This window comes from Medicago sativa, chromosome 5 (genome assembly GCF_051527215.1).
Source record: "Medicago sativa cultivar Bolivia chromosome 5, Bolivia_mono, whole genome shotgun sequence".
Taxonomy (NCBI): domain Eukaryota; kingdom Viridiplantae; phylum Streptophyta; class Magnoliopsida; order Fabales; family Fabaceae; genus Medicago; species Medicago sativa.
The window spans coordinates 22,545,630-22,571,335 of NC_140753.1; the positions used below are offsets into that span (position 1 = coordinate 22,545,630).

Genomic DNA, 25,706 nt, shown 5'->3' on the forward strand with positions numbered 1-25,706 from the left:
GAGTGAGTATATATCGGATCTTAAATGTTTGGGAGTCTCGTGTGGATGCTCTAACAAGCGTGCACCCAGCCACCCACACCTATTGCCCAAGTTAAGTCATCAATGAGATCAGCGCATAGCAATATATAACCCGTGACGTTAACTTTGCTCATGCTTTTATTAATCTCACACCAAATCATATTAAAATGCTCCTGTCAATATTATGTAGTATTGTTCTAGATGAATATTTTTTAATCATCTTTATATCCCTTGCTCTACAAGAAAAAATCACTTCCCTTTTTTTAAAACATTGACTTCGAGTTCAAGCCGTTATTAGTTATTACCAAGGAACTTCTTTCATTCTCGAAGGTGAGAAGAAACCTCCCCCGCGTGAATAATTTGAACACACAAAACGTGTGAATCTATTCAAAAAGGGCAAAATCCCTTTTTTTCACTAGGAGACCAAATAAAAAAATCAACGGTGACCCATATTTGAATAGCCACTTGGCACCTCACCTTACACATATATAAATACTGAACAACCTTCATTTCACTCCTCACCAATTTTCAACTTCAACCACTTTCTAAAAAAAAAAAAAACACAACAATTTCATTTCAGTTACTCCAAACAAAAAAGAAAAGAGAAACGCAATCACTCACAATGCAAACTGTTTCAGCTTCACCTCTTAGCGAGGTTTCTGGAAAATTTGAGAACGATTTCTTAGCAAAGCTTAAAATCGAAGACGAAAAAATCGAAAACGAAGATAAACACGAAGTAGAAGAAGAAGATGAAGATGATGACGAGTTTACATTTGTTTTCGCAGATCCTGAGGGTTCCCCGATTTCCGCTGACGATGTGTTTGATAACGGTCAGATTCGTCCGATTTTTCCTTTTTTCGGTCAGGATCTTCATTTCACCGACGATTACGATAACGAATCTGGAAACCGTTCACCGGTGAAGAAATTTTTCGTTGAATCACCGTCATCATCGAAGACGGCGACGGCGTCGAGTTCTTCGGCGGTGGAAGGGACGTACTGCGAGTGGAATCCAAAAAAAGCGGTGAAGAGTAATTCAACAGGATCATCAAAGCTATGGAAGTTACGAGATCCAAAGCTGAGAAGTAATAGTGATGGAAAAGATGCTTTCGTGTTTTTGAATCCGGCGAAGGTAGAGAAAACGAGTTCCGGCGCCGGCGAGACGAAGAATGTTGCTGTAAAGAAAGTGAAAATGGTGAAAGGTAAAAAGGCGGCTCCGGCGCCGTCGGCGCATGAGAAACATTATGTGATGAGTAAAGCGAGGAAGGAAAGTGATAAACGGAAATCTTATTTGCCATATAGGCAAGAATTGTTTGGGTTCTTTGCTAGTACAAATGGATTGGGAATGAGTAGGAATGTTCATCCTTATTGAGAATTTTCGATATGACGTGATTAGTTCATGTAATTAGATTCATGTTCTTTTGTTTGTTGTAAATGTTTGATTAATCTATCAAGCTAACTTGGAGATTTGATGTAAATTTGCTGATAATAGTTTTGAAATATTTGGATGTATTACTATTAGGATTAGAATCAAGAATTAACAATTGAATATATATATATATATCTTTGTTCTTTTGATCAATATCAAAGAGCCTTTGCAAGTATTTCCAAATGAAGTGTCTAATTGCAATCACGGTCAACAACGATGTAGACACTTGCCTGACACTGACATGTTAACACCAATAATAATTTGATTTCAAAATGACATAATTATATATAATTGTATGTGTTAGTGGCTTCGTTCAGTCAAATAGTGAATTGATCTTTGATCAGAAACGTTAGTGCTACAAATATTACAACTTTGTCGATATTACCTGCATATATTAATGTAGAGAATGTGACAAAAAAGGACTGGTTTATCAAAACAAGGGATAATGTGGGATTATGTGTTTCAGACTTGGCGCTGAATCAGTCAATTCCCTTAGAATTCAAATATAAAAAATCTCAACTATATCTTCTTCATGGCCCACTTGAGACACGAGAATTATGCCATTCAAAATTAAACATATAGTAGTAGCACGTACGTAACACTATGATACTGTGACAGTTAACCACTTTTCTTCCTGATATCTGTTCCTATAGCAGCATCTACAATCAAACATTACATACAATTATTGTCATAAACATTGATTAATACAGTATATGATTATAATATAAGATGCTGATGGGCACAATAACTATTGAATGTCTTGATGAGGCGGTGTAGTGTGAAAATATAGTTTGTTTGTTTCAAAACTTCAACAAGAAACATAATTAATACGTATGAACTGTCCCAATCGTCGGTGGATCCACTCTCTGCGACATAAATGAAAATAGCAGCAGCAGTGGCCAGCAAATTAAAGGAAGAAAAACTTAACTTGAAAGCTTTTATTCAAATATTCAAAATTTTAGCTGTATTATCCTTATATATTTTTTTTCTTCCAAAATATAGTGTATTCTAAATCTTTCAAACAACGAGTAATCATTGTTACAGTGTGTAGCTCTAATTTGGCAAAGTTTTTTTTTTTGACAAACTAATTTGGCAAAGTTGTGTGTCCTTGTATATTAAGATACAAATTGTATATGAATTAATATTGCACTACATAAAGTTTTGGCTAAAATATGGTTTTGATCCCTGCAAAATAGGCCAGTTTTGGTTTTAGTCCCTGCAAAAATTTTTTATAGCTTTTGGTCCCTGCAAAAATAGGTCAGTTTTGGTTTTAGTCCTTGCAAAAAAATTTTTATAGCTTTTGATCCCTGCAAAAATAGGTCAGTTTTGGTTTTAGTCCCTGCAATTTTTTTTTATAGTTTTTGATCCCTACAAAATTATGCCAGTTTTGCTTTTAGTCCCTGCAAATCTTTTATAATTTTTTTTATAAATTAAAAAATTCTGGAAAAATTAAAAATTAATAAAAAATTGAAAAAAATATTAAAAAATACTGGAAAATCGAAAAATTAATAAAAAAATTTAAAAAAATTCTGGAAAAATTAAAAATTAATAAAAAAATATTAAAAAATTCTGGAAAAATGAAAAATCAATAAAAAAATTGAAAAAAAATATTAAAAAATTCTGGAAAATTGAAAAATTAATAAAAATGTAAAATATTGAAAAAAACGGAAAAAATTAAAAAAATCTGGAAAAATTAATAAAAATAAAAAATGATTAAAAAAATAAAATAATCTATTTAAATGAAAAATAATGAAAAAATTCTGGAAAATAAAAAATATTCTGATTAGTATATATGTCGAGCTTAGGTTTTTTCAGTGTATTTTTCCCTTATTCTCGGTTTATAAATACCCAAAAGTTCCCGCTTTATAAATACACAAAAATTCCCGGAAAAAATACTAATGAAAATTTCGAAAATTTTTCATTAAAATTTCATTTTTCAAGAATTTCATTTTTATTTTCAAAAATTTAAAATTTCATTAAAATTTATTTTCCAGAATTTCATTAAAATTTAAAATTTCGAAAATTTCATTTTTCCAGAATTTTAATATTTTTAGAAAATTTTCGAAATTTTATTTTTTCCAGAATTTTTTAATCTTTTTTATTTTTTTCAGAATTTTTTAATCTTTTTTATTTTTTCCAGATTTTTTTAATTTTTTCCTTTTTGTTTCATTTTTATTAATTTTTCAATTTTCCAGAATTTTTTCAGATTTTTTATTGATTTTTCATTTTTCCAGAATTTTTTAATATTTTTTTTCAATTTTTTATTAATTTTTAATTTTTCCAGAATTTTTAATTTTTTTTATTAATTTTTCGATTTTCCAGAATTTTTTTAAATTTTTTTTCAATTTTTTAATAATTTTTAATTTTTCCAAATTTTTTTTATTAATTTTTCAATTTTCCAGAATTTTTTAATTTATAAAAAAAATTATAAAAGATTTGCAGGGACTAAAAGCAAAACTGGCATAATTTTGCAGGGACCAAAAACTATAAAAAAAAAATTGCAGGGACTAAAACCAAAACTGACCTATTTTTGCAGGGACCAAAAGCTATAAAAAAATTTTGCAGGGACTAAAACCAAAACTGACCAATTTTTGCAGGGGCCAAAAACTATAAAAAAAAATTGCAGGGACTAAAACCAAAACTGGCCTATTTTGCAGGGATCAAAACCATATTTTAGCCTAAAGTTTTCAACCATTAGTAAAAAAATAGAATAATTTATTAGCGAAGTTGGATCTAGCGGACGGGGTTAGATTCCCACAATGTAACATATTAAGGTTCGAAAGAGTTGCACATATTTACTTTTTGACCTGTCACTAATAAGTTTTAACTATGCTCTACATCCGTCGTGAGATAGTATGTGCTGAATCAGAGTCATTTTAGTGTAAATCAAATATTTCAAACCTTAGATTGGAGTTTTTGTACACATAGGAGCAGTGCTCATACACAGGGTTTCCATTATCTGGTTCTCTGTGTGGATGAAATCCCTTCTCCAGATAATTTTAAAATTAGCCTGAACAAGTTCTGTTTGTTCATTTAAGATTCATACAGCACGATATTAAATGGTTTCTTAACACTCCAAATGTTACTCGTAAAGTTTAGATTGTGCGTATTGCGCCAATTTCCTTGTTTCGAACATCATATAACTTATGATAGCAATGATGTCAACTTTCCATGCTTAGAAGTGCATTTCATGAGTAAATTATGATACAAGTAGAGCTAGAAATCAAAGAAATCTTTATTGAGTTTATTTCCTTAAACTTTCAAGAGGTAAGTACTAAACTGACCTTATTACATTAAATCAAATGTTACAATAACTTTATATCAGAATTATTCTTGCATGTAAAAATTGCATGTTTCTTGTAAGTATACATTTATACTCAACAAGCCTGTTTGTTTTCACGGTCAAATGGTGAATACATATTGGACTCATGGTAGTTCAGAAGCTATCTCCTGGATCTTCTATATCGACAAATGGTGAGAGTCATATCACCGTGGAAACAAATGTGTGCTATATCCATTGTGGGACAGTATGCGCTGAATCAGAGCCTTGTTAGCGTAAATCAAAGATTTCAAACCTTAAATTGGAGTTTTTGTACACATTGGAGCAGTGCTCGTACACAGGGTTGCCATTATCTGGTTCTTTGTGTGGATGAAATCCCCTCTCCGGACAACTTCTTAGAATATCCATACCATCCGGTTCGGTTAGGCGAAAGAGACCACAGCTCCTGAGAAAAGAACATACAACTAGTAAATCTGTTGCATCTGTGAATTGAAACTCTTTCTTAACATGGCATTACCATAGCATTTTGAAATAGGCTTAAACTGTGGTTCAAGAGAAGCTAGTAAAAGTACTTAGCATCTACATCTAGAGGAAAATATAAACAGGTTTTGTTCAAAACAGTGTACATTCAGAGCCATTTTTTGCACAATTATGAAAATTGGCTGCAACTACAAGGAATTATTTAATAAAGACAAGTATTATACCTTGAGGTATCAGTTGGTGCCAATACAATCGCAAATGCCTCAGGAATCATTGCCTGAAAAAATAACATAAAACTGTTGGTTCAAATTTATGCCAGTTTTAATCGTTAGGTTGATTATCATTATCAGCTACAAAATCGTAAATATTGTCCTATTTATGAATTCCCTTTGAAGATATCAACTACTACTAACTAATTTAACCATGGTGTCAATAAGAATTCCGATCTAATTCACTCGATAATATGTTATGCAACACTTTTGATACTGATGAAGTTGATGATAGTGGAACAGATAAATGCTTTATAAAGTTGGATCAATCACCTGGTAGGAATATTGAGTGTGCAGATCCACCGATGACATGAAACAACTTTGAGAAGGGTGCGTCTACAAATGTTTAGAAAAGCGAATGGTTAGATATAAGTCAAACCAGTAGGAACTACTATTGCTAAGCTCACACAGATTAACATAGGGGATATTGTCTTTTTCAAAAATAATTTGTGCTCTAGTGTTGCCTAAGACTTGCAATATGGAAAGAAAAGAAAAAACTAGGACATACATGGATCCATCCAACAGGATAAAGGGATCTTTCATTTAGAATTGTGAAAACTTCCTCCTCATTTGTGGCATTACACTGTAAGACAGTGCAGCAAATTAGCAACAAACAGTAACAAAACCAAGCCCTGCTAACAACATGTGCTAAAATAATGCAAAACCAATCCAAAAAGAATGTAAGTTTGCAAACTAGATACTAACTGAATTAGATGCCGATTCCTGCTTTGGTATGATTAGTGTGGTCATATAGAGGGTTCCCTTCTCCTGGATAATTGAAAGACAAGTCGCAAATAAATTTCAATTTCTCTAAATCATCTTGACAGACCAAGTTCTTTGTTTCGCATCCATAAAAGAAGACAGCGAAAGAATTGAGTGCATGTTTTGATCGATGGCAAGATTGGCAGAATCACGTGTGCTACCATGATTTTTCCAAAAGCTAAACTTTGGAGCTTCAACAAAATCATAGTTCCACCATGATTTCGTTAAACTCATCATGATTCCAAACATGTGCTGAATCTCTATAATACAATGATGTGTACTTAAAAGCAACAATACGAGACAGACAGTAAAAAAATAAAAATCCTAGCAGCATCAAATGAAGTAGAAGAAATAAACATGACAAGAGTACATACATAAGAGAGGGCAAAAGAAAAAGACAATTCAATTGCAACAAAGATTAGCTGAGGATGTGAATCTCATTTATTCTGAATCTATAAGAAGATAATAAAGATGAGTTATTTTCTTTTGAAGAAGTTTTGTGATCATAATGCCATGGATGGATAAAGTTAATATCTTTCATGGTAAAGCCTTCAGCACACAAGGCAATTTAACAATTTTCATGACATTAAAATGATTCTTACAAGAAAGGCACCAAGTATACCACATGTTTCCAGATCCTTTTCTGTATTTTCTTTAGCAAGATCAAGGAAGTCCTCCATTAACCGCATTGACTGGAAAATATAAAATGAATACGGCATAAATAATTTTCAAGGGCAGTGGCCTCCATAAGGCTAATTATAGAAATCTCCCAACAGTGTTGTAAAACCTATGAAGCACCGTCATAGACATCGGACACTGCACTGATACATTGACACCAGTAATAATTTTAGAAAATGTTATTATTTAATGTAATCACACGTGCCGGTGTCGGACGCACCTTCAATCTGAATTGTCAGTGCTACATATAATAAAACTGAAAAATAAACAATTTTAATTTGTTGTGTTGTGTTCAGACATGCAATAGTGGTTCTTACGATATGTACATCACGCACGGTCTTTGATGAAGAAGATTCGTTATCTGAATTTGTGGATCCATCTCCTGAATTAAAAGCTGTAATATGAGATTTTTGTTCATCTTGATCCACTGGCTCCACACAACACAGTGCAGGGGAAGGCGAGGACTTGGTTACTTTATGGTCTAAAAAGGATTTATGGCATTCCATAATATAAACTGATTTTATTTTTTTAAATTCCAGTTGTAACCAGCAACGACTACTCAAACCTCGTCATTGGAATTATGAAATCCCAGCTGCTTCCTTATCAATGACTCTCTGCATCCCACCCAAACAAAACAAATTAATGTGTATGCAAAAATATTATATTCTTCGCACGGTTTTCTCTTCGAGATTCAAATCGTGAATCAGTATGTTTTGTATGGTGAGTCAAATCTTATTGTGAATCATAAAATTCATAATCAATTAAAATGTCATTCTCAAGTAAAAGCAAGAAAAAAAGAGCATGATAGAACATATAGACTTCAAAATGTTTCAAAATTCAAATCATAAATCAAAAACAGTTAGCTGCACAAAGTTTAGGATCAAGCTGTGATTCACGCGACTCATCATAAATGGATCGAGATTCATGTCTAAAATAGATATGCACATAGATATACATTGATTGGGTTTGATTTTGTTCAGTATCGAGGTACGACTCACATGTATCTCGTAAGATATTGATAACCATTATTCTTTGACTTCAGTATGATTTTCATCCAATGAAATATGACAGTTTTTTTCATTTGATCCCTCATTTTAATTCTTTATTCAAAGAAGTTCTCTATAAATTTTTGTTTGCCAAATGAAAAAATCTGCTTTCTGCTGTGTCGCTAGTTCTAACCTGCCACTAAAACAACTTAAAATCACATAGTTATCTTCTATGAAGCACAAACTAAAACACGGGCACCGGACACGGACACGTTGACACCGATGATAAATGACATAATTCAATGTAAGCATATGTGTCGGATACGCATCGTGACACAAACACGTCGACAAAAATAATAATTTGAGAAAATGACATAATTCAATGTAATCATATTTGTCGGTGTTGTATTGGTGTCAGACACGATAAGTATCCGACACTGGGACACACCTAACCCAAAGAGTATTTGTGTCTTATATGTTATCTACAGAGATCAAAGGGATATTTATTATCTTCTTTTTCCTTTAGAGGGGTGGGAACAATGAAACACTATGAAACACAGACACTTCTTGGATTAGGCGTGTCCTGGAAGCCAGACACACGGGTGTGTCCAACACAGCACCAACACATATGATTACATTGAATTATGTCATTTTCTCAAATTATTATCGGTGTCAATATGTGTGTCCCGTGTCCGTGAATCATAGATGAAACACAAGTTATCTTTCAACCAATAAGGAACATGTTCATGTTAATATTACATAATACATACATCATGTTCTTCATTAGCCTTTTGAATATCAGGGCAATCATTTGTTTCATAATCATTTAGACTCGTTTCAAACATTCAATTACACCTGAGAGAAACCTCTTTTAAACAAATCAGATAAATTTTAGTGGAAATTCTCGTTTAACCCAGTCAAGGAATAATTCCTTCATGAACAACAGAATTCAAACCCACAGAAGAGCACCAATTTCATTGCTTGCTACAAGAATAAAATTAAACCACCCTTTTAGCAATACAACTTGGGGGACAGTATCTACATAACATACTCCTATAAGATAGACTTGGAATAGTATTTTTTGAAGGAAGACTTGGAATAGTTTTATTACCTTGATATGTAGAAGCCTTTTGTTGTGAGAAATAAAGTGAATGATGCAGCTGATGAGAATTGAGATACATGTCCTTTGAATGAACCTGCCTTAAGGATCGTGTCATTTCACACCGAAAGACATGCGGGACTCCATGATGAGATAGTGATGTTACACTTTACATCATAAAACAAAATTACTACTATGTTGCTAACTAATATCTACTAAATTTTGTCAAACACGGAATGATTTTATAGGGAATAATTTCCTATTAAATTTAAAAATTTAGTGACTAATTTATTTATGTCGGAATATTAAGTACGAGTAAGAGTCTCAAATTGTTAGATTTTGTGGCTCTAATTCTCCACTTTTACAAGCCATTATGTTTGACTTACTTATGAGGAAGGTTACTCTTGGATTTAATGTGCCTACAATCTTTGACCAAGAGAAATCATAATTTCCTTCCAATATGTGCCTACAATCTTTGACCAAGAGAAATTATGATTTCCTTCCAAGCTCCTACTCTAGGTGGATGTTCCAACTTTGATTCCTTCACTCTTAAGTATGAGATTAAGGCTTATATATATGTAAGCAACATGGAAGGCTTCATAGATTGAGATATCACATAATAATTAACACACTTTGTAACATACACTTGAGTGTATTTTTGGTGAAAATTATTGTTCCATTTTAGAGAGTATTTTAGGAGATATTGAGAGAAAATATTGTCCTTTGTCCTCGTCATTATAAGAGGACTTGTTGTACTCTTTTCTTTCACATAGTGGAACTTTGCTCTTGATCGTCCGTGGTTTTTTACTTCTCATATTGAGGAGTTTTCCACGTAAATCTTGTGTGTTATTTCTCTTGTTATTTTACTTACTTCTCTTTAATTCCCAATTGCATCGATCCCGTGCTTCCGCATTGCGCTGATATCCCTAACACAAATATATTAAAAAGTGGATATTAAACATCATATAAGTAAAGATTTTGTATTTACTATTTTAAGTTAATATGTGATGTCTAATTTATTGTATAAGTGGTTTTGTCTCAATGGGATAGTCTTCATACTCCACTCATATCCCAATAATTTGCCACTAAATTTGAAAGCTAATGGGTTCATTGATTTGACTACCTTTAAATTTCAGAGTCATTTCTCAACATGTGGTTTCTTTTTTCTTATTTTTTTTTCCTACTCAAACAAGTGGTTTATTATTCGTATTCCTGATGATAGACTTCGTGGCAAAATGTGAAGTAACATCTTATCCCACTCAATTGCTTAAAATTGTGTGGCATTGGATATCTATTACTACCACCCAATTTATCTTAATTTTGCCAGAAACAACCTAAATGGGTTGTTATTGTGAGCTGAATTGGGTGAAAAGTTCCACTTAGGATGTGATATGGCAATATATTAATCTAAAACCATTTATGTGATTTTCTTCTTCTCAAAAATCACCAGTTTTAGCTAGGATTTGTCATTTTCAATTTTAAGCTTGGTTCTCTTTTTCTTTCGACGAAGTTTGAGGCTGCTATTATTTTATTTGTCTTCTTTCTTTTATTCTATACAAATTATTGTGAAAATGAAGATGCAAATAGGGCTTTTGGTTGTTGTAATTGTAGATAAAATAGGGAATTTGTATAATAGTGTAAAGATAAATGATAAAATAAATATTTTAAAAGAGAGATGATCAAAATGAATTTTAAATAAAAAAAATAAATGATAAAAAACATAGGTTGACCTTTTCTTTTTACTCTAAAAATATATGTTAACCTAAATAATACTACAATTTTTTTATTAATTATATCATTATATCAATCTTTCTCTTGAAATATCAAAATCTATTACTTGACACAAACGGGATTTACCTTCAAAATTCAAATACAACATCTATCATCAATTGCATAACAAGACAAATATTTGGCATGGCTTCAAATCACATTCACAAATATTCTTTTTACTCGGATAATGTTTATGCTACATTGGGAGGAAAGTTTTATCTTCTTCACCTTTACTTGTGGCTTAAGAACAATGTAACAAACTATTCATTCAGGTTGACATCAAATATAGAGATAAGAAAGTAGTGTCAATAACAAACCCAATGCTGCTATTAACTCACATTTCGCTTTCTTTATCCTTTTCATGTGTGCTTTGCATATACGCTCCCTTCAAATTCATTTTCATTCCCTTGTATGTTTAGGCACACACATGTTACTCTTATTCAGCACCATTTTCATGCAGAGGGGCAAAGCAAAATAAGTCCAATCTCTCCAATCATATTTTAGTTACATTGGTACTCTCTTTTCCTCCACCTCTCCAATTATCTACTGCTTGATCCATGTCTTTACAATTTTCTTGTTTCTGGTGGTAGAAATGGCATTTGGTTATGAACTTTATTTTAATTGTGATAGAAAGAAAGTGAATGTTAACTAGAGAAAATGCATTTTGGGTGATACTGAAAATATTATTTTGAACTTGTTTAGAATTTTCAAAAAATTTCCTAATGTCTCCTCTAATGTTTATTTGACGACAAATGTTAACATGTGACCTTAAACGATTTGTTAATAAACTAATTATATAAATATTGTATAATTTGTATTAAAAATTGTTTTTTTCTAATATAAATCTTAACTTTTTGATTCCTTACAAATTGTCTTAAGACATTTGTTAGCAAAATACTTATTTTATTAGTGGAAATGAGAAATGAAACACCAACAGTAAATGGGCCTTCTGTCTTCCATTTTCCAACATTTTGATGTAAATAATTAGAACTTTACTGCTTTTGACACCCCCATATGAATACTTTTTTCATCCGCTTGCTTTTGATAGTAAATTAACGTTTCTTATTCTAAAGTAGGCCTCCAAGTCCAACTTATATGTAGCTCCAAGGGCCCAACAAAATACATAGCAATTTCCATAACCAAAATTATTTGGTTCTATTTATGTTTGAGATTATTGATTTTTTTTCTGCAAATGCAAAGCAGGGTGAAGAGGACCAAAGAGATAAATGGCTGGGGCATTCAAAAAGTGCATGATGCTGTGTTGCACAAGCAAGATTGTCTCGGTATGTTGTTTATTGAATTGAATTGAATTTTGATCACTTTTATTTTAGTCAAAAAATTAATTACCTCTTTTTTTATGCTAAGATGGAGCAAAAGAAATGGCTTAACGCAGGAGGAGGAACATTATCAAAATTATCTTGATAAAACATACAATAATTATGACATACATTTTCATTTTTTATAAGAACCTAAATTTTTAATCGACAAATGTTATAAAATCAATAATTGATCATCATATTCAACATTGATTCATTTCTTTAAGTTTTTAAGTTGAAATTGTTCAAACAGCACACGTGTTATGTTTATTTATGCACCAAAGTACCCATTGTTAACACATTGAATTGAATTCACAATACATAGTCCTACAAGGCACATGCCTTACCAAGAGTAGGTATATTTTGTCCTATTGCTTTATGTGTTCCCTTATCTTCAAGTTGTTAATCTCAACAAGTCAACTTTCCCACCATCTTCCCATTACATAGGAAATAATGCACTCCCTCCACTCTATTATTATTTTTTTTTTATTTTTTATAATATAGTTTATGGTTCATGATTTTTTAGTATAATAATTGAAAAATTATTTAATTGGTGTATATTTATATTGAAATAATTTTATGTGTATTAATAATGTAGAATAGATTTGCACATACTTTTACTGATTTCGATTGCCTTGCATTGAAAATGTCTTTTATTGGATTGTGGTTTGTCAAATGTTGTCTCTAACGTACGCGGTGCATAGGATTACTTTTGAGTGTTCTGCATATATACAACGCTCTTTGTTATTGTTTTTCTCATTTTTGTTGAGGTATATGTTCAAATGTAAATACTTCAAAATCAATTTATTTTTTGCCAAAATAAATAATCATTCTTCTATAAAAAAAAAAAAAAAATATGCTCCTGATTCCTTACACCCCCTTTTTGTTTTTATAATTTTGGGCCACCACGTCTTTTATTTGGGTGACTTTGTCACAGTAAACTACACCAAGTCCCACCCCCACCAGATTCCACTTTGTTTTTTCTAGCTAGTTACTACTGTGTATATTAATTTAATTAATGGTACAAGCCTCCAAAAACGCAGGTGTTTAAGAAACCTATATTATTGTGTCAAAAATACCTCTATGGTCCAAAACGAAGGTGTTTAAGAATATAGAATTTCTTTTGTCAAAAAATATATATATATATATATATATATATATATATATAATTTCTTAAAAAAAAGAATATATTTTGTCAAAAAAAAAGAATATATAATTATTTTTCTAGTAATTATATATTCTTTCAAACAATTTGATTAATGTTTAGTAGAAATTATTAAATAAATGTGTACTATATACAAAGAAATTATCTCTTGATTAATATAATTCATTTCAGAAGCTTAGTGATACGTTTTTTTTTAAAAGATGGCTCAGTGATACGTTGTAGTGTTCATAATTATTTTGGCCCAATATATGTTTTTTAATTTTATGAAAAATTATCTGGACACAATTATTTCAAACCAAACTGTTGACCGTGTATATATATAGATATATATATATATATATATATATATATATATTTATTTAAGTGATATCTTATTTATCTATTATATTTTAACACAATTATTTATTATTCTCTTGACCAGTTATTTATCACTTTTGACCATAAAATTTTGACTATCTTAGTTAGTGTACACATTATTTTTATTTTAGTTGGTAAATTTTTTTGTAGTGATTTTAGTAGGTAATTTTTTTTTTAGTAGGTAATTAATATAAAGCTAATTGCCTTATTAGATAAAAAGCTATTAAAAATATCAATAAATGTATTTCTAAAAATAAGAATAACTTCTGTCAAAAAAAAAAAAGAATAACTCTGCTGATATTATGAAAATTACCTGCCCTTTTTGACTCAATAATCAATAATTTACTGCCATGGAAAAAGAGAAATCTCTTTTGAATAAAATGAACGTTCCCAAGTCTCTCGTCGTGATCCAAGATTTGACCCCAAATATATAAAAAGATTAAATAATTAACGTAAAGTGGAAGTATCGAGAAATGAAACTAGTTTTTTTTTTTTTTTTTAAAAAAAGAACTAGCTTAATTTTATTTACTTTTCTGCCAATTTCAATTTCTTTTAAATGACATGCTAATTTTTTTAGGAAATTGTTACAATTTTTTTAAATGACAATTGTTAGTGTGTTATTTTTTTTTTAAGAAAATTATTCCTATGTTAATTGTTATGTTAGTTATTACTTCTTGCGATGATTTGAAGTTTCGACACTAAATTTCTAACTATTTGACTCTTAACTCAAATGAGTTCAACTACTTGGCTCTTTTGACAAATTTCAGTTTATTTAACCTTTATTTTGTAAAGAATATATGTTATATACATGACCGTAGTGATTAATCATTTGAGTAAAAAAACAAAACAAAACTATCAACCATTATTATGATGATAAAGCGAATAAAATAGTTTATGTTTATCATTTAAAAAAAGGCCATACCAACTTTTTTTTTTGAAGAAGCTAAATAGCCCACCCAAATTGACACCGGAGAGAATCTAGTCCACTCAAATTGGCACCAGAGAGAATCGAACCTGAGACCTTGCGGAAGAGCACACTCTCAAGACCTAAGCCAATACCACCAGGCCAACCCAAGTGGGTTTAAAAGGCCATACCAACTTGTACCACTAAGTTTTTTGTTTTTAAATAATTTACTAATTAGAAATTCATATTTTCAAAGTGAAAAAAAAAAGTCGGATGTTTGTGTTTCGATTTTCAAGTTATGTATCTCTGTCAACTAAGTTATGCTCACGTAGAGAACTTTTCCACAAGTTAAACAACTAAAAGAGAATTAAAATAAATAAATTTATATTAAGAATATAAATGTTTAGACTTCAAAAAAATATGTTTAGATTTTTAAACATTAATTTACGACTTTAAACACAAGTTAACATTAAAAAAAAAAAAAAAACAGTAAACTTACAAGCCGTGATAAGTGGCATACCCAGCGCGTTGTGGTCTCTCTCCTCCACTATATAGCTACCGCGTCAAAACTCATATATATATTTGTCTTAATTTTACACACCCAAATCTCACCAGTATCACACAAGAGAAAAACACACACCAAAAACCAAGGTTCGTCGTCTAAATAATGCAATTCTTTTCTAATTCCAATACCAGATTCAAATCAAATCATACTAGTTTATAATCACCTACAATTCACGTTACAAATCACAAAATATATTATTGATTGATTCATCTTCACTCTTCTTTTGTCTTTGTTTCATTATTCATCAATTTTCACGTATGTCGTTGAATTCAACTCATGCATAATAACGATCAATTGTTCAACAAATTATTTGATCGCTTAATTTTTCGTAAAAAAAAATTGATCCGTTCATTTATGTTACCGTATCACATGATTTTGTTGTAATTATATTAACTGAATCATTTGTTTTTGTCTTTGTTTTTTTGTATGAAATCAGAAGGAAGACATGGCTGGAGAAACATTCGAGGATTCTATCGCAACTCTGACCAGACTTCTCAAGTAAGAAAAACTCTCTCTCTTGATTTCGGTTTCGTAATGAACACAAAAGACAAACACCACTGTCTTTTTGCGTCAATTTTCATTTGATAACGCGGAGGTGGTGGTTTCTGTTATTGTTATTGTCATGTGGGACCTACACAAACCGTGTAATGTTAACGTTTTCCGTTTCGTTTCCAGGGAGAAAGCTGAGCTTGGTGACATCGCCGCCGTGAAGATCAAGGAGCTGACGGCGGAGTTAGAGGCCAACGGTTCAAAGCCGTTTAACCCGGATGAGAGGATCCGATCCGGTTTTGTTAGTTTCAAGACTGAGAAATACGTGTAAGTCTTTGATTTTACTGTGCGTGTTTAGGATCGGATCATGTTTTACTTTATTTGGTTTCGTACTTACGGAATTAGGAAGATTCATATTCATAAGTAACTATTCCAATTGGATAAAATTCCTTGAATTAAAATTAACAGTTGACCTACTACTAATTCATGAATACAAAATGATATGAAAATAAAATTTTAATTATTATTTTTTTATTTGTAGAGAAAGTGTTAATTATTTTTTTTTTTTTAAGAAAGACAACGTGTTAAATGTTATCTAAAATTCACACACAATTTTGATGTTTCAGATTTGCAAGAGACATTTGAGTTAATAAATGTTGATGTATCTAGTCCAATTTTTTAACCAAATATATCTATTTTGTTGACTCAAATATTTTTTATAAATAAGATCGGAAGAAGTAATATTTAAGATTTATATTTCTAAAACAATATATCTTTGTATAGTTTTTTTTTTAAACAATATTTTTCAAGACTTTTTTTTTAATAAATATTTTTCAAGACATTTGTTAGTATAAAAAGAAAAGTCAGATATTAAACGACAGTTTATTATGAGTTTTAATAGTTTGACCCAACTATGCCGTAAGTTGAGGGGAAAATTTTATTTTATTTACATAAAAATTTGCTTAACTTGGTCTGTGAAAGTACATTTCACTGAGATATTGGTGGGTGCTGTACGTCCTCTTTTCAGGAAGAATCCTGAGCTGTACGGTGAACTTGCCAAAGGCCAGAGCCCTAAGGTCAGCTATTCTATTACTAGTACTTGGACCATTTCCGTTTACACTAATTACGCGTTCTCTTAATTCCTAATTAGTTTTAATTTTTTATTCTTAAATATCTTGTTGTCTCACTAACAGCATTATAGTGGTCTAATACTTTTTATATTTTATGATCAATGCATCTGGGACCTTTGATATATAATATACCTATAATGAAAAATATCTACTACTATTATTAGTATACGAAAAGAACCATTGACTTAAAATTATCATAATCATAGTATAAAGTCGTTCTTTTATGGATAGTACTATTCTGTCACTAATGATTATAGTGCACATGCAGTTTATGGTGTTTGCTTGCTCAGATTCTAGAGTGTGCCCTTCTCACATTTTGGATTTCCAACCGGGTGAAGCCTTTGTGGTCCGTAACATCGCCAACATGGTTCCACCATATGACAAGGTTTACTTTTCTAGAACAACACCTTATTGCATTAAGAAAAAGTCTAAACTATTAATGAAAAATTAACCTTTAAAAGTGTAATATATTTACACACGTAAAATTATATATGAAGCATCAATTAGATTTTAATCTTATGAAATTTTGTTTACTTAATCTATTTGACAAGAATGTTGAATTTATTGAATTCACATGGTGTAAAAGGAATCCCCACCTACATGTTTGAAGTCACTTCAACATTTTTTATTCTCAGCAATATCATGTGTCATCTTCATGTTACACATTTAAAGTTTTCATATTGATTCAAGCCAACATCATTGCTTCTTTGTACTCACTCCGTCCCGGAATAACTGACCCATTTTCTAAAAAAAAGTGTCCCAAAATAACTGACTCATTTCAATTTTCAATACAACTTTCATCATTTCCAATACAATATAACACTAAATAATACTACTTTTATCATTCTCAATACAATATATTCCATTTTCCCCTTTATTTATACACTTTTCTTAATCTGTGTGAAAAACCAAAGTAGGTCAATTAAATTGGGACGGAGGGAGTATATATTTTGGCATGCCAACATCATTTTATCTTTGATAAAACAATAAACCTAATAAAACAGTTTTAAGTTTAATTTTTAACTATAATATCAATACTCTATATTTACACTTTAAAATAACTGTATATCAAATTGATTAATTTCAACACTATTTTTAAAATATAACTTATTTTGTCGTCAAAGTTTTTGAAGAAAACATTTTGTTGTCAAAGTTATATCTTCATTTTGGACTGCCTGTTTTGGTGTTTCAATTCAGACACAAAGTCTGACTGGCCTTTTTGTTTTGCCAGACCAAGTATTCGGGAGCAGGGGCGGCCATTGAATATGCGGTCTTACATTTAAAGGTAGTACTAATTTGTTGTTACCACCACCTCTCTTTCTTCACCATATACTTTATCTTATATTATTATTATTATTATATGGTGGGTCTCTTGGAACAGTGGAAGTTTGGTAGAGGACACCATCTGACATTGTTAAGTATTCTATTGCATTATTTGTTGGGATCCACAGGCATCTCAATTTTCATATCTTATCGTGTATTACGGGCATTGTGCATATCAAAATGATAAGCGTTACTTATAAGTCTAGTGTGAGTAAAATAACATAACATTTTGGTTATTGAAATCGTAGTGGTTAAATTGAGAAATGTCAGTTAATTTAGTTTTTTTTTCCTTCAAATTTTGCACCACAACATTTAATGTAGTGTAGGTTTATTTTGATGCAACAAAATACTACTTAAATCAATATGTGTATCTTTTATAGGTTTTTATGGATCTTTGTGAAATTATCTTTATTGAATGATAAAATTGATTGATATTCTTTGTATTTATGAACTAATTTTTCTACTTCTTAAGTTTATATGGACTAAATTTCTTCATCCTTGCAATTTCGCGGACCAAAATGTTTATTTACTTGTCTTATGTTTGATTCGGTAACACTTGAAAATGAGTTTATTAGTAGAAGACATTTCACATTCTACAAGTCCATTTTTTTAAGGGTTAAATTAGACTCAACTTAAATTATACCATGGTACCAAAATCCGTCAAAAGTTCATCAAGACACACTTTCAAATCACTCACTAGCAGATTACTTAATGCACATTTTAAATGTCAAGTCCTAAGCATGATCAATGATAAGAGTCTTATATTTTAGTATATTATGTATATAAGACCTGAAAATGTGTTTATATAAATAAGTAGTTGACAATCCGTTCATTTTATAATGATCGACTTAGACTGAATCTAAATTCTAAGACTCACACCTCATATAGAATTTATTGACCCATTTACAACCTTGAGAATTTGAAGAAATTGAAAAGATAATGTGTTAGTATTGATGAACAAAATGCCTTTCTCTAAAACTCCAATAGCATTTTACTTTTTTATTTTTGGATTCTAAATATTATGCAATACAGGTGGAGAATATTGTAGTCATTGGACACAGCTGCTGTGGAGGCATAAAGGGGCTCATGTCTATCCCAGATGATGGGACCACCGCAAGGTAGGTTTTATTGTATTATGTTCCTTGGAATATCTCTTATAAAGAAGGAATAAACTATTTTTCCTAAAAGATGATAACTCAAATTACATTACATGTGATTAAACGTTAATTAATTTTAAATATTATGATAGCTTTTCATAACTTCCAAGTATGTTGCTGATTCACAGATCACCCTTCCATCTCATAGTTGAAATGTTTAGTATACTTATCATTCACATGCCACCATTAATATAATTTAATTGTGAATATAAAGCAATAAAATAACATGATCTATCACTGTTGGTTAATCAAAAGGAATAACCTCTTGGATTTTTTTTTTATGGGAATATACCAAGAACAAATTAGAGAAAAAAGTGAATAATTGAATTTATTATTTTATTACTGCTTTTCTGCCTTTTAATGTTAAACGACAACGTATCATCATTCACGGGAAAGGAGAGGAAAATATAATGTATAGATATGATTCTTTTTTTATTAAGGATTTTTAAATGTAAACCTCAAATCCTCACTTAATAACTAGTTATTGGATAAATACTTGCATGTAATATTCTACTCTCGACTATAGTATTATTGTTACATAGTGATTTTCATTAACTGTGTATGTTTTGCATCATGATGATTTAACGTGTGTTGTTTTTCAACTGTGTATGTTTAGTATCACGATGATTTAACGTGATTTTGCAGAAGCTATAAAGTATAGTTTTTGCAGAATCATATTGGATCGCCGTAATTCTAACACATTCACTATGATACAAAACTTAGGCTTAAACTTCCGTAACATAAGAAAAATGACTCACAATTTTTCTTGGAAAGAAAAAAAAAACTAATAATAGTTTCATTCTTCTGTCATCTTACAGTGATTTCATTGAGCAATGGGTCCAAATTTGCAATCCAGCAAGGTCCAAGGTTAAATTAGAAACAAGTAGCTTAAGCTTTGCAGAGCAGTGCACAAACTGTGAAAAGGTAAGCAAATTTACAATCCAATCAAACCCTACTTAACTTATTCATTTTATGTCTTACTTTGCATAATTGATGCATAAAAAAAATCTTAAATTTGTTGGCATTAACTAGTGTTTACAAATTGTAATTTAATATTTTGCTTCCTAATTCAAATGCAGGAAGCTGTGAATGTATCTCTTGGGAACTTATTGACTTATCCATTTGTGAGAGATGGTGTTGTGAAGAAAACCCTTGCTTTGAAAGGAGCACATTACAATTTTGTTAATGGCACTTTTGAGCTGTGGGATTTGAATTTCAACCTTTTGCCCTCTGTATCCATTTAAGGTCTCTCCAACACCAAAGTGAACTTGCAGTATATATCATCAACATTAGTCCTTTGGAAGAGTATTTTGTCGGTTCTAATTGGTAAAACCATCGAGAAAGAAACATACATTAAGCAATAATAATGTTTTATGAACAAATTACAATAACTCAAGTATTTTTGTTTTATCTCAACATCTTAATTTTCTCTGTTTACGTATAGTATTTATTTATTTTTTTAATTTCATTTTAAGGATATGTGGGTTATATGATCTTATGCTAGCACATAGACCTTTAAGTTGGAGTGTCAAGTGTGAGTAAATATTCTCACATTGGATGAAATTCATCATGTCAAGTAACACATGATTGTTATGATTTGTAAACATGTAATCTTTAGTTTTTGTATGAAGATGTGTTGTTTAAACCATTTGTTCGAGTTGCCGGAGAATTTCAAGGGCTAGTTGACAATGAGTTTAAACCAGTGACTCGAATTTGGATAGAAAGCAGGATTCCTTTCCTACTCAGATGTTAACTCTATTTGTTAGAACAATTTCCATTGCGTCTTTGCATCTATTTTTTTAACTTTCTGTAGACAGTAATTAAGATAAAGTTCATAAAGTTCAACACTTCGCCAAAACATTTGATCGTTGACTCAGTTCGAAGCATGTTAGTGTTGAAATTAGTCTAACAAAAGTGATTGTCACGAATGTGACCTGTCACTGAAAATTAACTATGTACTTTCTCTTTATATAATAGTTGGCGTTTAATTTGTTTGCGTACATCATATGATATAAAATCATGAATAAACTTCTCTATTCAGGGAGTGAAAAATTGAGTTAATTTTACGATAGAGACACCCTTCTCTATTTATAACAATTTCTAACAAAGAGAAGGCCTATTGGATCAAAAGAAAATATCTCCAAATACAAATTGAAAGAAATACGAAGCTAACTAAGTAACTTCATTGGGTCCTCAGTCCTCTCCTCTCAAGCTGTAATTAAATACGTCAATGAGGTTAACTTGGAAACAAATGATTGAAAGACAACTAGATGCAAGTATTTTGTGTGAATGTCATTCATTTGAGAATAAGAGATGGAAAGTAAATGAATATTATCATATTGGATTTTCTCACAAACATGATGACAATCAAATTCAATGTGCTTTACCCTCATGAAAAGTTGGATTTTAATCAATTTGGATCACTAACTAGTATTGTTTGGGGATGAGGGATTATCAAGTATCTTTATTATGAAACGGAAACATGTTTTCATAAAACACAACATGTCTAGATAAAAAAAAAAATTGTTTGCTATTAAGATCAAATAACACATCCTTTAACGTCTTCCTTATGTTCTAAAACAATTCACTTACAAGCTCTATCTTGAAATTCAGTTCTATGAGTTGTTATAGTGGAAGCAAAACATAGAGAAATAATGCATTTAAAAGAGATGGATCATATTCCTTACTATGCAGTATATATACACAATATGGAGACAAATTGTTTAATTTTGAAGATGTAAGAAGATTTAAGATGTAAATAACATTTTTAACAGAATAGCACCAAAAAGACAACGGTAAGTGAGATTGAAACAAAAGACATGTTGAATTGTTCAAAATATATCGGTGTTTGGGTTGTTGAGGTGTCTCAATACAAGATGTGTGATGTAAAATGCTTTTATAATTATAAAAATTAAATCATAGAGATATCAGGACTGTTGTAAACACAAAATATATAGTTTAATGTTCTTTTGAAATTGAGTTTAAACATAATTGACAAAATCGATCAAATTTTCAGAAAAATATTTAAAATCATGCATGGGGGAATGAGCAAGAGGACCCCATATATCAACATATAATAAATCAACGATAGGTTCTAAAATAATATTATTACAGATTGGAGAAAATGTGATTTATTATTATATGTTGCGATAGTTTTTTGTGAGTTTAATCTGTAGTTAACGGAGGTAAAAAAGAATTAATGGTGATGATTAGTGACATAGATTAGTAAGTAATGGATAACAACAATGGACCATGTGATTTATTTGCCAAAGTTATGCGTTTAAATGTAAGTATTTGTCACTAAGAAAAGGGTTTACATAAAAGGATATTTTACCAAGTTTCTGTTCAACAACCCTCATTCAAGGATATTTCCTATAGTCTTTTTCATTGTGCTTTACCTGATTACTAATTACATACATTCATTAGCAGTAATATGAATTGAGAAATTAAAATGAATTCTGAGTATCCATAACTCTTGTTAGCAAAGCCGGGTTCAATTTCCGCATATACATTGAATATTCCTTTTTCCTGGCCACAACTCCTTAATACGTACTACACGCACGCATGCACTCACGCATGTGCATGCGCGCAAAGATGTCTTTGCTGACACTGTGACGTCTTCGCCACTCAACAGTTCTTATTTTTATTTTATATTATCTAGTTTGTATTTATTGTTCATGCTATGTCTTCACCCCATAAGAAAAATTGGGGTGCCACGTGGCATGAAATAATTGGGCCATGTGACACTCTGTTAGTTTTGGTTTTTTTTTTTAAACATTGAACTAACAGAAGGATCAAAACCAATTTTTTTACAAACTACAAGGATCAAAACAAAACAAAAAAAAGTGTAGGGACTAATCCCAAAAAGTGATGAAAATGCAGGGACCAAACACACATTTAAGCCTTCAATATAATGCTTTGATGATTTTTATTTCAAAATTTTCCAAATTAACTGATTTTGGTACAACTTTTGAGTAACTTGAGTTGACAACCGATAGCTGTGCCTGGACACACATGACAGTAAATAGATGAACTGAATTGAGCTTTGAACCTTGTGACAATGTTGAGCAAAGTCTAGTTCCAACCAAATAAACGTGCATGAGATACACTTCATATGTTGGTAAAATAACTTTTGCTTTTCAACTCTCTTGGATTTCTTAGAATAAACTTCAAACACAACTCAAAAGTCAAGTGAAAACCCAATCAACTAGAGAAAATACTTGGTAGGTTATTAATATTTGGACACTCTATTTGAAGGACCAGGATTCTCAGCAGTCAATTAAATCCTACAGTCATGCTGTCAAGTTAATTTTAGTCATTAGATTTAGTTAACAGCTGAGATTTAGTTTTTCCAATTTTTTTTTTTCACTAAAAACACATAACACAGGATAATGGAATCTCACCCTTCCTATTCCTCTCAGTCAAGTTAAACCCAGTCTCCGACGCGTTCGTTCTCGTCGTCCGAACGTTGTGCTTCCACTACAGAACACTACAGATCTGGTAGTTTTTAATTTTTATGCGTTTTTTTTCCTCATACATTTGAGAAAAGATAGAAAAAGAAAAGAATTAAAAAACGTGTATTTTTAAATATAATTAATTGATTTGTATTTTTATGTGTGTCTAATAATATGTTGAAATACTTATGACCACGTAAGGCTTCCTCGTATGTAGTCTCTTATATAACACAACTTAACTTTTAGAAAGACATGCCAATAAGAAATGCATTGCAAGTGTTAAAATAAGTTATTTTAATGAAATCAAATCAGAAGTGTTCAATACAATCTAGCATATCGATCAATATTTGAACATTAGAAAGAAGAAAAAAAAATAGTTTATGCGGGTTGCGTGGCTGGGTAGTATAGTGCCCTTGCCCGCACCGCAACCACCGCAGAGGCGGGTTGCGGGAGATCGTGAACAGGTTGACGCCGCTGCTGATCAACCGATCACGCTAGCGACATTGCAAGCCATGTACCGAAATGTTAGAAGGTGGTTCTTCTTCGAATTTCTGAAAAGCGTCTTGAGCTATTTCGTCGCGTTGGGTTTGGTATCTCTCTCTCTCTCTCTCTCTCTCTCTCTCTCTCTCTCTCTCTCTCTCTCTCTCTACAACTCCCTAAAACGAACTACACGCACGCGCACGCGCACACAGTAAGATGTTTTTGTTTTTGTTGGCACTGTGACAACTTGCCGCTCAACGGTTCTTTTTTTTTATTTTTATTTTATTTAGTTTGTATCATGTCATGTCTACACTCTACTAAATAAGAATTTTTTTCATTTATAATTGGACAAGCTTTTTTTATTTATTAATATTGTAGGATTTTTGAGATAGAGAGACAGAGAGTTTACTCACTTACTCACTCTCACTCAGTAGTTCGAAATAAAAAAAGTTAAAAGCTAAGAACCTATGGCAAATGATCCAACTGAAATCAGAATTGATGTGGAGCATCAGCCCATCGCCGCTACTCCCACCACGACGACTCATTTTACTGTCGAGTGCTTTCAAAAGTTTTATCGTTCATTGCGCCTCAAGTGACGATTGAGGTGATCAAGATTCTGCTCAGTCTTGGTGTTGGAGCTGGACTTGTGAGTAAATTTTACTTTGTTTTTATTTATGGTTTAGTCTTTAAACTTTAAAGTGTACAAAATTCTTGCAGGAATATATGTTTAAACTTTAAAGTGTACAAAATTCTTGCAGGAATATATGTTTAATAAGCTCGCGTGAGGAAGAAGAATGAAGCTGAAGTACTATTGATATGAAGAATATTTTTAATATGTTTAATAAGCTCGCGTGAGGAAGAAGAATGAAGCTGAAGTACTATTGATATGAAGAATATTTTTAATAAATATTGATATATCTTTTTATTTATTAGAAGCGCAGTAGAAAAACGAACAGACAGACACATTAGTGCTTGTTTGAATGCTAATCTACATAAAAAAAAAACTCAAATGATTACAAAATAGAAATTAACTCAATGTTATTTAATTTAATTTATATTATGCCACTCATGGTATATGTTAAGGCGAATAGCGAAATTCTGAAAAGAGTGGTATGACTAATTAGGTTAAGATCCTCTATGTTTATAGTCATCTTCATTTCTTGCATTTGTAAAGAGATACGCACAAGAAAATTTGAAAAAATAAAACAAAATATAATAAAATAATTAATGGTGGTGGAATGCATCAAATCGTAAGACCTACTACAATTTTTGTGTCTATATCTCTTTAAATGAAATCATCTATTTATATTGCAAAATGAAGAGAATCTCACTTCGTCCACCTCTTCACGTTGAAATATCCAATCGCCCAACAAAACATAACAAACGAATAAACCAAAATAAAAATATCGAGAGGAAAGGTTGGTTGGTCGCTCACATGTTTTGCGAGGCATATCCTTAACAAGAAGTTAGTCTATAATATTTTTATATGAAAGACAAATTAGTCTTCATTTTATTATAAGAAAGGTACTAATCTGTTTTCAATTTATAAATATCCGAGATTAATTTGTTGAGACTAAAGTGTGTTTGGATGGGAGAAT

At 31.0% G+C, this 25,706-nt stretch overlaps 3 protein-coding genes across 8 annotated transcripts; 2 read left to right on the forward strand and 1 right to left on the reverse strand.

Moving 5' to 3' along the window:
* Positions 1 to 524: 524 nt before the first annotated feature.
* On the forward strand, positions 525 to 1,597 carry LOC146921060 (uncharacterized). Its single transcript, XM_085714459.1, has one exon. The coding sequence runs from the start codon at positions 641 to 643 to the stop codon at positions 1,385 to 1,387; it is 747 nt and encodes a 248-aa protein (XP_085570585.1). The 5' UTR covers positions 525 to 640; the 3' UTR covers positions 1,388 to 1,597.
* Positions 1,598 to 4,661: 3,064 nt separating this feature from the next.
* Positions 4,662 to 9,087, reverse strand: AMSH2 (associated molecule with the SH3 domain of STAM 2). 2 transcript variants are annotated; one of them, XM_085714460.1, is made up of 8 exons: positions 9,011 to 9,087; positions 7,231 to 7,527; positions 6,838 to 6,927; positions 6,179 to 6,241; positions 5,982 to 6,056; positions 5,747 to 5,809; positions 5,429 to 5,481; positions 4,662 to 5,169 (listed from the first exon to the last, which is right to left on the reverse strand). In XM_085714460.1, the coding sequence occupies exons 2-8, from the start codon at positions 7,417 to 7,419 to the stop codon at positions 4,995 to 4,997; spliced, it is 708 nt and encodes a 235-aa protein (XP_085570586.1). In that variant the 5' UTR covers positions 7,420 to 7,527; positions 9,011 to 9,087; the 3' UTR covers positions 4,662 to 4,994. The 2 variants fall into 2 exon arrangements, with proteins under 2 accessions (XP_085570586.1, XP_085570587.1); XM_085714461.1 differs by lacking the exon at positions 5,982 to 6,056.
* Positions 9,088 to 11,169: 2,082 nt separating this feature from the next.
* LOC146921062 (carbonic anhydrase 2-like) lies at positions 11,170 to 20,611 on the forward strand. 5 transcript variants are annotated; one of them, XM_085714467.1, is made up of 11 exons: positions 11,170 to 11,280; positions 11,972 to 12,051; positions 15,126 to 15,161; positions 15,512 to 15,573; positions 15,751 to 15,891; positions 16,592 to 16,640; positions 16,963 to 17,079; positions 17,926 to 17,979; positions 19,050 to 19,135; positions 19,993 to 20,098; positions 20,254 to 20,611. In XM_085714467.1, exons 2-11 carry the CDS (start codon positions 11,995 to 11,997, stop codon positions 20,416 to 20,418), a joined length of 873 nt encoding a protein of 290 aa, XP_085570593.1. In that variant the 5' UTR covers positions 11,170 to 11,280; positions 11,972 to 11,994; the 3' UTR covers positions 20,419 to 20,611. The 5 variants fall into 5 exon arrangements, with proteins under 5 accessions (XP_085570593.1, XP_085570590.1, XP_085570588.1 ...); XM_085714464.1 differs by lacking the exon at positions 15,126 to 15,161 and having other exon boundaries at positions 11,969 to 12,051; XM_085714462.1 differs by lacking the exon at positions 15,126 to 15,161.
* Positions 20,612 to 25,706: the final 5,095 nt, after the last annotated feature.

Excerpts from the sequence above, each read along its gene's own strand:
- LOC146921060 (XM_085714459.1), top strand. The coding sequence starts at position 641 with ATGCAAACTGTTTCAGCTTCACCTCTTAGCGAGGTTTCTGGAAAATTT.
- AMSH2 (XM_085714460.1), bottom strand. The coding sequence starts at position 7,419 with ATGGAATGCCATAAATCCTTTTTAGACCATAAAGTAACCAAGTCCTCG. Across the intron at positions 6,928-7,230 it reads CCGTGCGTGATGTACATATC|TCAATGCGGTTAATGGAGGA; the intron begins GTAAGAACCACT and ends TATATTTTCCAG. Across the intron at positions 5,482-5,746 it reads ACACTCAATATTCCTACCAG|GCAATGATTCCTGAGGCATT; the intron begins GTGATTGATCCA and ends TTATTTTTTCAG.
- LOC146921062 (XM_085714467.1), top strand. The coding sequence starts at position 11,995 with ATGGCTGGGGCATTCAAAAAGTGCATGATGCTGTGTTGCACAAGCAAG. Across the intron at positions 15,892-16,591 it reads TTCAAGACTGAGAAATACGT|GAAGAATCCTGAGCTGTACG; the intron begins GTAAGTCTTTGA and ends TCCTCTTTTCAG. Across the intron at positions 16,641-16,962 it reads CCAAAGGCCAGAGCCCTAAG|TTTATGGTGTTTGCTTGCTC; the intron begins GTCAGCTATTCT and ends GTGCACATGCAG.